We start from the raw sequence: 17,102 nt of genomic DNA on the forward strand, positions 1-17,102 counted from the left end.
CTGTAGACCACGAAATGCAGCGCTATCTGCAGGCAGCATGTTCTAGAGCAGGAGGAGCAGAGCAGACTGATGTATAGCTCTGTAGGAAAAGTCTCAGTAAGGGTACTTTCACACTAGCGTTATTCTTTTCCGTTATCGAGTTCATTCATGCTTCAGTTTTATCCTAATGCATTCTGAATGGAGAGCAATCCGTTCAGTACGCATCAGGAGGTCTTCAGTTCAGTCCCTTTACGGTATTTGGCCGGAGAAAATACCGCAGCATGAATGCCGGATCCAGCATTAATTCCCATTGAAATGTATTAATGCCGGTACCTGTTACCAAGTGTTCCGGAAAACCGGATCCGTTTTCCCGGTCTGCATTTGCGCAGACCTTTAAAAATGCAAAAAATAAATTAATACCGGATCTGTTTTTCTGGATGACACCGGAGAGACGGATCCGAAATTTCAATGCATTTGTCAAACAGATCCGCATCCGAATCAGTCTACAAATGATATCAGTTTGGATACGGATTTCCAGATCTGGCGGATCCTCACAACGAAAGTGTGAAAGTACCCTAAAACTTTCATTTGATCAACATCACCTTTCCCATAATTAATTAAATCAGAAATTACATGTTTTACTGAATCTTTTCCCACAGAACTATACATCAATCTGCTCAGCTCCTCCTGCTCTATAACATGCAGCCTGAAGATTGCCCTGCATTTCGTGGTGACCGGTCCTCTTTAAAGGGTTTTTCCAGGCTTGTGATATTGATTAAGGTCATCAATATCTCATTGGTATGCGTCCAATACCCCGTATCCCCAGCAATCAGCAGTTCCTTTTGGGCTCCTGAGGACAGGTCATCCTCACCAGGAGCCTGAAATATCCCTTTAATCCAGGATAGGCAATGGTGAAACCATTATTTGAAGACTACTGTCCTAAACTTCTACATAGGACTGCAGGAGATCATGTCCATGGTCACAATTTGTCCTTTCCGTACTAAAGCTGGCCATACACACAAGAAGAAAGTCGGCAATGATGGGCAGTTATGTACATGTTTTTGGCGTTTTACACCTTTTTAAGGTACTTTTTAGAGATTTTTTTTATATCCAAAGTATCAGATTGAACTTGCAGCATACTTATACAGAAAAACGCTTATAAAAGAAAAAAAACGCAACCATGCCGCAATAAAAAACGCATCAATAGCATAATATGTGCTATATATGGGTTTATACACCTTTTGACATAAGGACTAATGGAATAACAACTTTTTTAGACTCAAACATCCTAATATCAATAGCCCAAATAAGTAAGAAAGAGAAAAAATAAGGATCTCTACTCCGGATTTTCATCCCCACTGAATGGACAGTATAAAAGGGATGAGATTGGCCATATGCGGGTGACCACTGATGAAGGGGTCAGTCTTAGACTCTGAAACGCGTTTGGTGAAATATTAATATACCCGCAAGTTTTATGTTTGGAGGAAACACAATTTGAAGCGCTTCATCCATTGGTAACTTGCCGGGCCCAGTCGGCGATCATATAGCCCACTAGCCGGGAAGCGAATACTATCGACACTGGAGATTGTCCCGATACTTGATCTACCCTAACTATTGGGAGTGATCTGCTCCACCGGACTAAGGCTACTTTCACACTTGCGTTGTTCTTTTCCAGCGTCGGGGCTCTATGCCGGAAAATTCCTGATCAGGATTATCCCCATGCATTCTGAATGGAGAGAAATCCGTTCAGGATGCATCAGGATGTCTTCAGTTCCGGACCGGAACGTTTTTTGGCCGGAGAAAATACCGCAGCATGCTGCGCTTTTTGCTCCGGCCAAAAATCCTGAACACTTGCCGCAAGGCCGGATCCGGAATTAATGCCCATTGAAAAGCATTAATCCGGATCCGGCCTTAAGCTAAACGTCGTTTCGGCGCATTACCGGATCCGACGTTTAGCTTTTTCTGAATGGTTACCATGGCTGCCAGGACGCTAAAGTCCTGTTTGCCATGGTAAAATGTAGTGGGGAGCGGGGGAGCAGCATACTTACAGTCCGTGCAGCTCCCGGGGCGCTTCAGAGTGACGTCAGGGCGCCACACGCGCATGGATGACGTGATCGCATGGATCACGTCATCCATGCGCATGGGGCGCTCTGACGTCATTCTGGAGCGCCCCGGGAGCCGCACGGACGGTAAGTATACTGCTCCCCACTACTACTATGGCAACCAGGACTTTAATAGCGTCCTGGCTCCCATAGTAACACTGAACGCATTTTGAAGACGGATCCGTCTTCAAATGCTTTCAGTTCACTTGCGGTGTTACGGATCCGGCGGGCACTTCCGGCAAATGGAGTGCACGACGGAGCCGGACAACGCAAGTGTGAAAGAGCCCTAAGCCATTCAGCGTCTCTAGACTACTTGGAGCAATCCGATACAATACATTGTTGCAACATAGTTCCATCAATACTGACTATATTGGTACAACATACCATCTATATCTATACTTGTGGCCATAATTGGGTGGAAACATCCTCTACCAATAGAAGTAGGACTCTTTATGCGTTTGTGGAAATATATGCATTGATGTTTGATTTTTGATCCCATGTGGCTTTGAACTAACCACCCATAATTGTCAGCCTGCTGCTATACTGCTATATATACTTTACAGGTTCCTGATCTAGGTTTTTAAATTTTTTATTGCTTGGTATATCATTTTATATTTTGTAAATATTAAAGGTTCCTTTCAGTCTATATTCTCTCTGGGTGTTATAGAGTGCCTGTCTATTTTTCTATCCATTTCTACATACACTGCTCAAAAAAATAAAGGGAACACAAAAATAGCACATCCTAGATCTGAATTAATTAAATATTCTTCTGAAATACTTTGTTCTTTACATAGTTGAATGTGCTGACAACAAAATCACACAAAAATAAAAAAATGGAAATCAAATTTTTCAACCCATGGAGGTCTGGATTTGGAGTCACACTCAAAATTAAGGGCTCTTTCACACTTGCGTTGTCCGGATCCGTCGTGCACTCCATTTGCCGGAGGTGCCCGCCGGATCCGGAAAAACGCAAGTGAACTGAAAGCATTTGAAGACGGATCCGTCTTCAAAATGCATTCAGTGTTACTATGGCAGCCAGGACGCTATTAAAGTCCTGGTTGCCATAGTAGTAGTGGGGAGCGGGGGAGCAGTATACTTACCGTCCGTGCGGCTCCCGGGGCGCTCCAGAATGACGTCAGAGGGCCCCATGCGCATGGATGACGTGTCCATGTGATCACGTCATCCATGCGCGTGGGGCGCCCGGACGTCACTCTGGAGCGCCCCGGGAGCCGCACGGACGGTAAGTATACTGCTCCCCCGCTCCCCACTACACTTTACCATGGCTGCCAGGACTTTAGCGTCCCGGCAGCCATGGTAACCAGTCAGAAAAAGCTAAACGTCGGATCCGGCAATGCACCGAAACGATGTTTAGCTTAAGGCCGGATCCGGATTAATGCCTTTCAATGGGCATTAATTCCGGATCCGGCCTTGCAGCAAGTGTTCAGGATTTTTGGCCAAAAACCGTTCCGTTCCGGAACTGAAGACATCCTGATGCATCCTGAACGGATTTCTCTCCATTCAGAATGCATTAGGATAAAACTAATCAGGATTCTTCCGGCATAGAGCCCCGACGACGGAACTCTATGCCGGAAGACAAGAACGCAAGTGTGAAAGAGCCCTAAAGTGGAAAAACACACTACAGGCTGATCCAACTTTGATGTAATGTCCTTAAAACAAGTCAAAATGAGGCTCAGTAGTGTGTGTGGCCTCCACGTAGGGTTGGGCGATATACCGGTATCACGATATACCGCAGTATTAAAAAAACGGCGATATGGCGATATCGCTGTTTCCAAAATACTGCGGTATTTTGTGACGTCATCAAAGCGGTCAGCTCACATTGTGCGCTGACCGCTTCTAAACGTGCGCCCGCCCGCCCCTGCACCTTGCATAGCGCTGCCGCTGAGTAACATTACTTCCTCTCGCTCCTGGCCTGGCTCTTTCTTGCTCCGCCTCCCTTAGTCAAGTCTCCACCCACAATCTGACATCATCACCGTCGTCACCCACCAGTGCCGGCTCTATTGTATATGTGGCGAATCGATCCCCTGTGTGAGTACTGGTGTCTCTGGAGAGACTTTTCCTGCGGCTGCCTCACTAGTGTGTGCTCTGGTGACGAAATTATAAACTTACTACTTCCCGCAGCGGCCGCCCCGGCTCTCCCTCCTCCTTGCTCCCATATTCAAATCTCTGCCCACCGGCATCTGATGTCAGAATCAGAGCACACAAGCGAGGCAGCCGCGGGAAAGGTATATCGCAAAGTATTACTGCATGTATGGTGGCCTGTGGCCACAAGACCTTATTATAACGCCTCTTTGTGGCCCCCCATACAGTGTAACGCCTCCTTGTGGCCCCCCATACAGTGTAACGCCTCCTTGTGGCCCCCCCATACAGTGTAACGCCTCCTTGTGGCCCCCCATACAGTGTAACGCCTCCTTGTGGCCCCCCCATACAGTGTAACACCTCCTTGTGGCCCCCCATGCAGTAGAACGTCTACTTGTGGCCCCCCATACAGTATAACGTCTCCTTGTGGCTGCCCCCATACAGTATAACGCCTCCTTGTGGCTGCCCCCCATACAGTATAATGTCTCCTTGTGGCTGCCCCTATACAGTATAATGTCTCCTTGTGGCTGCCCCCATACAGTATAACGTCACCTTGTGGCCCCCCCATACAGTATAATGTCTCCTTGTGGCCCCCCATACAGTATAACGTCTCCTTGTGGCCGCCCCATACAGTATAACATCTCCTTGTGGCCGCCCCATACAGTATAACATCTCCTTGTGGCCGCCCCATACAGTATAATGTCTCCTTGTGGCTGCCCCCATACAGTATAATGTCTCCTTGTGGCTGCCCCCATACAGTATAACGTCACCTTGTGGCCCCCCCATACAGTATAATGTCTCCTTGTGGCCCCCCATACAGTATAACGTCTCCTTGTGTTTTTTTTTTCTTTTAAACGGGTATTTATCGCGATATATATCGTTATCGCAATAAATTTTTTAATATCGTTATCGTCTGAATATTTTTGATATCGTCCAACCCTACCTCCACGTGCCTGTATGACCTCCCTACAACGCCTGTGCATGCTCCTGATGAGGTGGCGGACGGTCTCCTGAGGGATCTCCTCCCAGACCTGGACTAAAGCATCTGCCAACTCCTGGACAGTCTGTGGTGCAACGTGACGTTGGTGGATAGAGCGAGACGTGATGTCCCAGATGTGCTCAATTGGATTCAGGTCTGGGGAACAGGCGGGCCAGTCAATAGCATCAATGCCTTCGTCTTGCAGGAACTGCTGACACACTCCAGCCACATGAGGTCTAGCATTGTCTTGCATTAGGAGGAACCCAGGGCCAACCGCACCAGCATATGGTCTCACAAGGGGTCTGAGGATCTCATTTCGGTACCTAATGGCAGTCAGGCTACCTCTGGCGATCAATGCCCAATGCCAAACCGGTCATGCTGGAGGATGTTGCAGGCAGCAGAACGTTCTCCACGGCGTCTCCAGACTCTGTCACATGTGCTCAGTGTGAACCTGCTTTCATCTGTGAAGAGCACAGGGCGCCAGTGGCGAATTTGCCAATCTTGGTGTTCTCTGGCAAATGCCAAACGTCCTGCACGGTGTTGGGCTGTAAGCACAACCCCCACCTGTGGACGTCGCGCCCTCATATCACCCTCATGGAGTGTGTTTCTGACCATTTGAGCAGACACATGCACATTTGTGGCCTGCTGGAGGTCATTTTGCAGGGCTCTGGCAGTGCTCGTCCTGTTCCTCCTTGCACAAAGGCGGAGGTAGCGGTCCTGCTGCTGGGTTGTTGCCCTCCTACGGCCTCCTCCACGTCTCCTGATGTACTGGCCTGTCTCCTGGTAGCGCCTCCATGCTCTGGACACTACGCTGACAGACACAGCAAACCTTCTTGCCACAGCTCGCATTGATGTGCCATCCTGGATAAGGTGCACTACCTGAGCCACTTGTGTGGGTTGTAGACTCCGTCTCATGCTACCACTAGAGTAAAAGCACCGCCAGCATTCAAAAGTGACCAAAACATCAGCCAGGAAGCATAGGAACTGAGAAGTGGTCTGTGGGCACCACCTGCAGAACCACTCCTTTATTGGGGGTGTCTTGCTAATTGCCTATAATTTCCACCTGTTGTCTATCCCATTTGCACAACAGCATGTGAAATTGATTGTCACTCAGTGTTGCTTCCTAAGTGGACAGTTTGATTTCACAGAAGTGTGATTGACTTGGAGTTACATTGTGTTGTTTGAGTGTTCCCTTTATTTTTGTGAGCAGTGTATTTCTGACTGGGTGAGTCCGTTTGACATGGAGCACCTTACACATGAAAGCAGACAGGTGAGCCGCCTACACTTTGTATTTATTTTTAAAAAACAGGCTCCCTGTTCACCTAGTTTACCCCACACAATGCGGCCGGTCAATCCCTTATGTGTAACTATGAACCTGTCACTACAGCAGATTCACATACTTACAATAGTGAACGTCTGACAGATCCAGGTACCACACCCTCATTATATGAGCAACATCCTGAAACCGCTAGACCTCAGGGAAATAACTGAACCATTGCACAGTTTTTAGAGCACATATTATAGGTCACCACTGGTACATGTAGAAATCGTGCTGCTCGGGCCCCCAGTATACACCAGCTGGTTTACTTCGGTTCTTTAAAGAGTACTGCAGTAAAAGCTTAAGGGTGCATTCATGCGACCATGTGACGGCCGTGTCCGTTTTGCATTGTGATGCAGACCCATTGACTTCAAGATGTGGCCAAAGATAGGACATGTCCTATTTTCTGGAGGCACAGACCCAAAAGCACTGAGTTGTGCCTCCACGCCACAAAAGATGGGACATGTCCTATCTTTGGCCGCATCTTGCAGATTGCGGACCCACTGAAGTCAATGGCTATGTGAGGTACAGATAGCCTGCAGTTTGAAGTCCGCAAAATGGACGCAGCCGTCACACAGCTATGTGCATGCGGCCTAAATGTGGTTTTGTATACCCCTGTTTATAGACATTAAAGTAAAGTCATGGGGTAAGAGCCGACTTCGGCAGAGAAATATCACTGAAGTACTGACATACCTGCGCTATTTAAAGGGTGATTCCACCTGCACCAGACTAAATGCTGGACAATGAGTCCATGTAACATACGGTGACCCATGCTGCAGCTCCTTGACCAGACCCTGGGGTTGAAGAATGAAAACCATCATGTGCGCCTAATAATTGCCACAGGGAAACAAAAACTGCCAGGGTGCCAAACTAGATGGTTATCTACGCTGTAATGAGCCATAGTGGACTTTGCTCTCAGTCCTAGCTAAGGACTCCTTTCCATTACCCTACACCCCTATAAAGATAGGTGCTACAAAGTGACCGGGAGCCCTATTGATATTCTTTCTACACAAGTGTCTCGGTCTCCTCAATGCCATAATGCAGCTTGCCTGTAGGTGCAAGACAACGATTTAAAGGGAGTCGGTCACTTATTTTCACCAATATAACTAACAACACTGCCCCACAGAAGATTGCAAACGCTTTCCAAGCATACCTGTATCCCATGTCCAGGAAAAGCACTTTTATTCTGCTGGAAAACAGCTCCCAAGTGCCCAGCTGAAAGTGAAAGTGAAAGTAAAAACAGCTTTCACTCCAGACTGGATTTCTAACGGCTATATCTTCTGATATAGTGGATATAATGCTGTCTGCATATTTCTAGCTGGTACTAATCCCAAAATGTGAGCAGCTACAGCAGCCCTCCCCTCTTCAGTCTGGTGTGCTTTGGGCACTTAAAGCAGCAGAGCCGGGCACTTGGGAGCTGTTTTACAGCAGAATAAGGGCTCATTCACACGAACGTGTGCTGCCCGTTGCCGTATTGCGGACCGTGTGCGGAACCGAAGCACGAAACGGAACACTACGGAGTGCTTCCTGGGGTTCTATTCCATGCCTCTGCACCGCAAAAAGATAGAACTTGCTCTATCTTTTTACGGAACGGACGGATTGCGGACCCATTCAATTAAATGGGTCTGTGATCCCCATGCGGCTGGGACACGGTCGGTGCCCATGCATTACGGACCGCAATTTGCGGTCCACAGCACGGGCTTCAAACGGTCGTGTGAACAAGCCCTAAAAGTGCTTTTCCTGGACATGGAATACAGACACAAAGTACACACAAGCATGCTTGGGATGTGTATCTAAGTGCTCTAAGGGTACTTTCACACTAGCGTTAGAACGGAACTGCCTGCCGGATCCGTCTGACAAATGCATTGCACTACCGGATCAGTCTCTCCGGTGTCAACCGGAAAAACAGATCAGGTATTTATCTTTTTCACAGATTTAAAGGTCTGCGCATGCACAGACCGGGAAACCGGATCCGTTTTTCCGGAACACTTGTTACCGGATCGGGCATTAATACATTAAATGGATCCGGCAAGTGTTCCGGAATTTTGGCCGGAGAAAATACTGAAGCATGCTGCAGTATTTTCTCCGACCAAATACCGTAAAAGGGACTGAACTGAAGACATCCTGATGCTTACTGAACGGATTGCTTTCCATTCAGAATGCATTGGGACAAAACTGAAACGTTTTTTTTCCAGTATTGAGCCCCTAGGACGGAACTCAATACCGGTAAACTTTAACGCTAGTATGAAAATAGCCTTAGTTATATTGGTGAAAAAAAGGTAACAGACCCCCTTTAAGGCTCATACACACGAGAGTAATGGCTCAGTGCCAGTATTGCGGACCGTGAACAGTGGGTACGCAATATACGGGCCCAATACATATACCCATTGACTTGAATGGGTCCGCAATCCCATCTGCAAGATACGACTGAAGATAGGACTTCACCTATCTTTTACAGAGCGGAGGCACGGATCAGAAGCCCAAGAAGCACTACGAGGCACTTCCCCACTTTGGACCCACTCCTGGTTTTGGCTTACAAATACCGATAAAAAAATACTGACCAAATACTGACTGTATGGAAGAGGCCTAAGGCCTCCTGCACACGAACGTATTTTTTTGCGGTCCGCAAAAACGGGTCCCGGTTTTCCGTGATCCGTGACCGTTTTTTCGTCCGTGGGTCTTCCTTGATTTTTGGAGGATCCACGGACATGAAAAAAAAGTCGTTTTGGTGTCCGCCTGGCCGTGCGGAGCCAAACGGATCCGTCCTGAATTACAATGCAAGTCAATGGGGACGGATCCGTTTGACGTTGACACAATATGGTGCAATTTCAAACGGATCCGTCCCCCATTGACTTTCAATGTGAAGTCAGGAGTTGATATACCATCGGATCGGAGTTTTCTCCAATCCGATGGTATATTTTAACTTGAAGCGTCCCCATCACCATGGGAACGCCTCTATGTTAGAATATACCGTCGGATTTGAGTTACATCGTGAAACTCAAATCCGACAGTATATTCTAACACAGAGGCGTTCCCATGGTGATGGGGACGCTTCAGGTTAGAATATACTAAAAGAACTGTGTACATGACTGCCCCCTGCTGCCTGGCAGGTGCTGCCAGGCAGCAGGGGGCAGACCCCCCCCCCCGCCCCCCCCTCTGTAGTTAACACATTGGTGGCCAGTGTGGCCGGCCCCCCCCCCTCCCTCCCCTGTAGTTAACTCATTGGTGGCCAGTGCGGCCGCCCCCCCCCCCTCCCCTGTAGTTAACTCATTGGTGGCCAGTGCGGCCGGCCTCCCTCCCTCCCCTGTAGTTAACTCATTGGTGGCCAGTGCGGCCGGCCTCCCTCCCTCCCCTGTAGTTAACTCGTTGGTGGCCAGTGGGCCCCCCCCCTCCCCTGTAGTTAACTCGTTGGTGGCCAGTGGGCCTTCTCCCCTCCCTCCCCCTCCTAATTAAAATCTCCCCCCTATCATTGGTGGCAGCGGAGTGTACCGATCGGAGTCCCAGTTTAATCGCTGGGGCTCCGATCGGTAACCATGGCAACCAGGACGCTACTGCAGTCCCGGTTGCCATGGTTACTTAGCAATTTGTAGAACCATTATACTTACCTGCGAGCTGCGATCTCTGCGTCCGGCCGGGAGCTCCTCCTACTGGTAGGTGACAGGTCCGGCCGGGAGCTCCTCCTACTGGTAAGTGACAGGTCCGGCCGGGAGCTCCTCCTACTGGTAAGTGACATGACCTGTCACTTACCAGTAAGAGGAGCTCCCGGCCGGACCTGTCACCTACCAGTAGGAGGAGCTCCCGGCCGGACGCAGAGATCGCAGCTCGCAGGTAAGTATAATGGTTCTACAAATTGCTAAGTAACCATGGCAACCGGGACAGCAGTAGCGTCCTGGTTGCCATGGTTAACGATCGGAGCCCCAGCGATTAAACTGGGACTCCGATCGGTACACTCCGCTGCCACCAATGATAGGGGGGGAGATTTTAATTAGGAGGGGGAGGGAGGGGAGAGGGCCCACTGGCCACCGAGTTAACTACAGGGGAGGGAGGGGAGCCCACTGGCCACCAACGAGTTAACTACAGGGGAGGGGGGGCCGGCCGCACTGGCCACCAATGTGTTAACTACAGGGGGGGGGCCCACTGGCCACTAATGTGTTTGTTAACTACAAGGGAGTGAGGGGGGGGGGGGGCGGCCGCACTGGCCACCAATGTGTTAACGACAGGGGGGGGGGCTGCCCCCTGCTGCCTGGCAGCACCTGCCAGGCAGCAGGGGGCAGTCATGTACACAGTTCTTTTAGTATATTCTAACCTGAAGCGTCCCCATCACCATGGGAACGCCTCTGTGTTAGAATATACTGTCGGTTCTGAGTTTTCACGAAGTGAAAACTCAGCTATAAAAAAGCTTTTATGCAGACGGATCTTCGGATCCGTCTGTATGAAAAGTAACCTACGGCCACGGATCACGGACACGGATGCCAATCTTGTGTGCATCCGTGTTCTTTCACGGACCCATTGACTTGAATGGGTCCGTGAACCGTTGGCCGCGAAAAAAATAGGACAGGTCATATTTTTTTCACGGCCAGGAAACACGGATCACGGATGCGGCTGCAAAACGGTGCATTTTCCGTTTTTTCCACGGACCCATTGAAAGTCAATGGGTCCGCGAAAAAAAACGGAAAACGGCACAACGGCCACGGGTGCACACAACGGTCGTGTGCAGGAGGCCTTAGAATGAGGACAGGAGGTAATGCTGACCTTTTATCTGATGCAGAATTCTCTATACTTTCCGTATATCTACCGGGAACTCATCACAGGAACCCTTCACGGGCACTTACACTGAAACGCGTGGATTTTTTGTTACTGGATTAATTTATTACCATTAATGTGACTATATACAATTACATATGACATCAATTGACGACATTAAAGGGGTTGTCCAGGCTTTACTAAGTGATGGCCTATCCTGAGGATAGGCCATCACTAGCTTTTTTGGGTGGGGGTGGAAGGGAGTTTGACACCCCACCGATCAACTGTTTAGGTGCAGCTCAGTCGCTGGATGTTAACCTTTTAGTGGAGCTCGTCACTAGAGCATCGAACAGGCTAACAAACACGATCCAGATGTGGCCCCCTAGTCAGCTGACTGTACAGTCACTGCAGGATCCAAGCAGCCGATGACGGTCTTGAATGTCCAACCTTCCAGCTAGGAACTGTGTAAATGAGTTCTTAAAAGGGGCTGTATGAGAAATAAATCACGACGGCTTCCTGCAGGAACAGTACTGCTCACGTGCATGTACTGTGTCGGCCCCAACTGTTCACCAACTTCCTTTTTGCCAGTTCTGTAGAGCGAGCAGTGTGTTGTATGAGCCTTAAAGGGGTTGTCTCACTTCAGCAGATGTTAATACAAGCCACTTACTAATGTATTGTGATTGTCCATATTGCCTCCTTTGCTGGCTGGATTCATTTTTCCATCACATGTCCTATCTTTTGCCATTTCTTGCAGATCATGGACCCATTCAAGTCAATAGGTCCGCACCGCGATGTGGAGTTCACACAGCCGATGCCCGTGGTTTGTAGACCTGCTGTTTGTGGTCCGCAACCACGGGAACAGCCACTCCACGGATGTATGAAATTTTTTTGCTAGACCAAAAACACAGCACAGCAGCCTGTGTAAGAGCAGTCGTAGCGCTCATGCACACAAACTTATTTTTTTCCGTTCCATTTTTTCACAGGTCCATATGCAGAACCATTCATTTCAATGGGTCCGCAAAAAAAAAACTAAAATGACTCGGTGTGCATTCTGTTTCCATATGTCCGCATGTCCGTTCCGCAAAAAATAGAACGTGTCCTATTCTTATCCGTTTTGTGGACAAGGACAGGCCGGGTTTCAATGGATCCGCAAAAACACGGATGCAACATGGATGTCATCTGTTTTTTTTTTGCGGATCCCTGTTTTGCGAACCGCAAAATACATACGGTCGTGTGCATGAGCCCTTAGGCTTCTTTCACATGAGCGATACGTCAGAGGTGAAAAACTGATGGTTGTGCATGTGCATTGAATGAGTTTTGTCTGCGATTTCCTTCAGTGTTTCAGTTTTTTTTCCATCCAGATTGCATCCGTTTTTCACGCATGTGAAGAAAAACTGAAGAATAAAGCCTCATGCAGACGTCCGTGGAACAGTCCGTGAGATACCGGACTGGCATTGCAGGAGAGCACGGCATCATTGGTTGCTATGACGCCGTGCGCTCCTGCAATGCCAGTCCGGTATCTCACGGACCGTGTTCCACGGACGTCTGCATGAGGCTTAATGCTCACCATCTCCTACAATCCGGAAATTATTCTCTTCTATGGATTGCTGGGGGCCCGTCGAGCTTGGACCTAACACCGCTGGCACCGCCACCATTAGGACAGATGTTTTTTATATATCCAGTGAGTAGTGCTGTTTTCTTCTCTAAATACACCATCTCCTACAACCCATCAGTGAAAATTGCATTGCCTCTGGATGTCTTCTGTTTTTACCCAGTCCCATTCACTTCTATGGAGCCAGAGCTGCGTGGAATATGCACAATATAGAATATGCTGCGATTTCTCCTGAACAAAGAGATGATCAGTGAGAAACGACGCTCATGTGCCCAGATCGGGGGGTCAGAATTCAGTCCGGATGCTGTTTGTTCTCAAAACGAAACGCATCTGGACGGAAAACTCGCCCGTGTGATATTAGGTTTAGAGCGTCTCATTCCACCCCGTGTACAGGATAAGTAAATCTGCCTCAACAGTCCTGCGTTATGACGCTCTGATTTCACGGACAGGCTAGGGAGGGTAAGGGCCCATTTAAACAGGCGATATTCGGGTGCTGTCCGAGCAAAGACAATGAGGGAGATTTATTAAACTGGTGTAACGTAGAACTGGCTTAGTTGCCACTAGCAACCAATCAGATGCCACCTTTCATTTTTCCGAGCTCCTTTGGGCAACTACGCTAGCTTTCCCTTATACCTGTTTGAAAAATCTCCCCACGTTTTTTTTTCAGTATCTGTTGTATTTTTTTATTTTTTTTTCAGATTGTCAAATCACAAATGCCCGATTGTGCCAGCTGTAGATTTCCCCATTGCTAGTCACAGGTGCCCCCATAGGGGTGAAGTCATTTTGGGATATTTAACAAGTGGTAGTCTTGGGTCAATTCTATGGACTCCTGCAGAGTGCGAGCACCGCACACCAGCCGCGTCTGTGATAACGTATTCCGGTACAAGCTCGCTGGGCTAACTCTGGCGCTCCCATAGAAATGAATGGAGCAATGGCGCACATTTCTGACCGACCACTTCATGGGGGCTCCACATGGTATGGGGGGCCCCTGTTCTTGTGATGGGTGGGGGTCCCAGCGGTAGGACCCCTACCACGTATAGTTATCCCCTATCCTACCCCTTTAATGCCACACGGCTAATGAACTGTGCCATGACTCGCAGCGGTTTATTGCCCCATCAGAAGTGAATGTGGACCGGGTCAATGACACCACTCTGCCCACTCACTTCCCTCGGGCGTCCTAACAGGTGTAAGCCGAAAACTGGGCAGAATCTGCGCCAATACCGCCTCCCACTGTTTTCAATGGGATACCGCAGATCATTCGGCCAAGAAACTTTGCTTTTTTTATTTTATTTTCAAGACCACACAAAAAATGTACAGGTCAATTCTTGGCTCAGTTACGGTGCGGGAGCTAAACCTAGGAGGGGTCCTAATGAGAGCCCCCGGCAGAAGCCGCAGCACCGCGCAGAAGACCAGATCCTCTGTCTGAACAGACCCCAATACAGGGACTGTTCCTGGTCCATACATTGTGGTGACATGGCCTGACACAGAATACATGTAATAAAACAGAATAAACCTGACTGGTCTTCAAGCTGTGGCTGGGCAGACGTCGTAGAACTACAAGTCCCAGCATACTCTCACAGCTTACTTACGCCAAAGCATGCTGGGACCTGTAGTTTTAAAACAGCTGGAAAGCCACAGGTTGGAGACCAGCAGGGACGATTAGGAAGGAGTGGAGCAGCCCCGTGTAACACCGGGATCACCCCCTCATATACCCCAATGGAAACGACTAGTGCCCGGGATTAGTCTCCTACCCAGCCGGGCGCTGTTGACGTGGGTCACTTTCCGGCTCGTCTCCTCAAGGATTCGCTCCTGGGACTTGGTCCGGGACGGTCTTCTGCCGAGACACTGCATGCTGAACCCCCCGGCATGAGCCCCCCGCCGCTGCCCGGAGACCCCCCTCACTTCTGTGGTCACCCCGAAAACGGACTACTACTACTTGGAGCCCGACGAGAGACGGGAGAGTCCATAGCGGAGGAGGCGGGAGGGGTGTGGGGATCGGAGGAGGAGGCAACGGGGAGGGGGCAGCTGGAGAAGGAAACGCCAGAAAGTACAGGGGGAAGAGCTACTTATCGGGAGTCGGTGAAGGGGTTGCGGGGTGTAATGTACAGTTCAGGGCAGAGACACCCCCCTCCCCTCCAGTGTAAGGTGGCACATCTGTAGGCAGCGGTTACCCCTAGCAACACCTCAAATCACTGCGTTCATGTAGAACAGGAGTCGGCAACCTCTGCACTCCAGCTGTTGTGAAACTACAACTCCTAGCATGCATACCTGCTCTGCTCTTTTAAAGGGGTTGTCCGGGGTCAGAGCTGAACCCAGACATATCCCCTTCTTCACCCAGGCAGCCCCCCGGACATTATCATCAGAGCATGTCATACTCGGATGCCCTCCCTTGCACAGGGCAAGGGCTTTTTTCATTCACATTTTTACGCCACTAATGGGTGGGCTTTAGCTTTGCCTTAGGCTAGAGCAGCACTAAGCCCACCCATTAGTGCCGGTGACGTCACCGGGAACACTGCTAGGCGGAAGCCTCCATCTAGCAGAGACCCGGTATGTCACCGGATCTGCAGAAAAAGCCAATGACGCCGTGCGCTCCTGCGGTCAGCAGGATGCCAGGCCGGGATACCACGGACCCAGGATGCCAGGCCGGGATACCACGGACCGCTCACGTCCGTGTGCATTCGGCCATTGTGTGAGCCAAAACCAGGAGCGGGTCAAAAACACAGAAGAGGTCCAAATCTTTCCATTATACCTTCTCTCTGTGAAGGCTCCTTTCCAGGTTTTGGCCCACAATTACTTAAGGAAATCACTGACTGTGTGAATAGGACTTAAAGGAGCTGAACCCGGACATACCCTTTTTTTCACCCAGGCAGCATCCCCGAGGCTAGCGTTGGAGCATCTCATGCTTCGATGCACTTCCTTGCCCTGCGCTAGATCGCGCAGGGCACGGGCTCTTTTGTTTTCAATAACACACTGCCGGGCGGAAACTTCCGCCCGGCAGTGTGTTCGGTGATGTCACCGGCTCTGATGGGCGGGCTTTAGCGCTGCCTTAGCCGTTTTACTGGCTAGGGCAGCTCTAAATCCCGCCCATCAGTGCCAGTGACGTCACCGGGCTTCCTGGCAGCCCCATGCAGAGCCCGGTACGTCACCGGATCTCCAAAAAATGCCTTTGCCCTGCTCGATTTAGCGCAGGGCAAAGGAGAGCATCGGAGCATGAACTGCTCTGATGCTCATGTCAGGGGGGCTGCCGGGGTGAAAATGGAGGGATGTCGGGGTTCAGCTCTGAACCTGGACAACCCCTTTAAGGCTAAGGCTACACAGCGACATGTGTCGCACCAATGTCGTGCAACATTTATTGTAATGATAGTCTATGGTGTCACACTGCGACATGCAACACATAGTGCCACACCATAGACTATCAGTAGAATAAATGTCGTACGACATGAATGTCACGTGACAAGTCGCAATGTAGTTGTACTCCTTTTGTTACGTGACAAATATCGCTGTGTAGCCCTAGTCTAAAGGGCAGATTTATCCAAACTGGTGTAAAGGAAAACTGGCTTAGTTGCACATAGCAACCAAATAGATTCCACCTTTCAATTTTCAAAGGAACTCTGAAAAATGAAAGCTGGAATCTGATTGGTTGTTATGGGTAACTAAGCTATTTTCCCTTTACATCAGTTTTGATAAATCTCCCCCTTAGGCCTCATACACACAACCGCGTTTTTGTCCGCATACGATCTGCAGTTTTTGCGGGCCGGATGTGGACCCATTAACTTCAGTGGGGCCGTAAAAGATGTGGACGGCATCAGTTTTAGACAGTCGTACTTACTACTGAAATTGCGCCAATTTTGGAGACTTTTGTGCCTTGTTCGACTATTTTAATTTTTTAGACTGATTCTGAAGTTTTCTAACTTTAGTGACTATTTTGTGACCTAGTTATGTAGTCCAGGGGCTGGTGTACTTTTCTTCGTCTGTTTTGAGCGGTGAAGCGCAACTTTTTTTTGCATTAAAAGGCACACTTTCCTGGAGACACGTGACTTTTCTCCAAAAAAATCAAAAAAATTTCATGCGCAAGTAAATTAGATCAGTCTTAGTGAATATGAACCCGTCTAACTGAAAAACAAACACCAGAGGTCAGACTAATGAAAATATGCTGAGTCTAATTCATGAACTGCTGTGCGACTTTTAGTAAAAATTCGGTAAAAGAAAGACAGCCCCTAAAACAGACGAGCTTGATAAATGTGCCGCCATATTTTTTCCGCATCTGATCCG

At 49.1% G+C, this 17,102-nt stretch overlaps 1 protein-coding gene across 2 annotated transcripts in view; it reads right to left on the minus strand.

Annotated features, from left to right (window-relative positions):
• PLCD1 (phospholipase C delta 1) overlaps positions 1–17,102 on the minus strand; it is a 121,959-nt gene that overhangs the window by 69,049 nt on the left and 35,808 nt on the right. Inside the window, exon 1 of one of the 2 annotated variants that reach the window (XM_040433742.1) lies at positions 14,582–14,824. The exons of the other annotated variant lie outside the window; for it this stretch is intronic. Coding sequence (XP_040289676.1) covers positions 14,582–14,681 — 100 coding nt within the window. The 5' untranslated portion in view covers positions 14,682–14,824. Of the gene's footprint in view, positions 1–14,581; positions 14,825–17,102 lie in introns of those variants that run through there. 2 annotated transcript variants of the gene reach the window in all.

The sequence above is a fragment of the Bufo bufo genome, chromosome 5 (genome assembly GCF_905171765.1).
Source record: "Bufo bufo chromosome 5, aBufBuf1.1, whole genome shotgun sequence".
Lineage (NCBI taxonomy): Eukaryota > Metazoa > Chordata > Amphibia > Anura > Bufonidae > Bufo > Bufo bufo.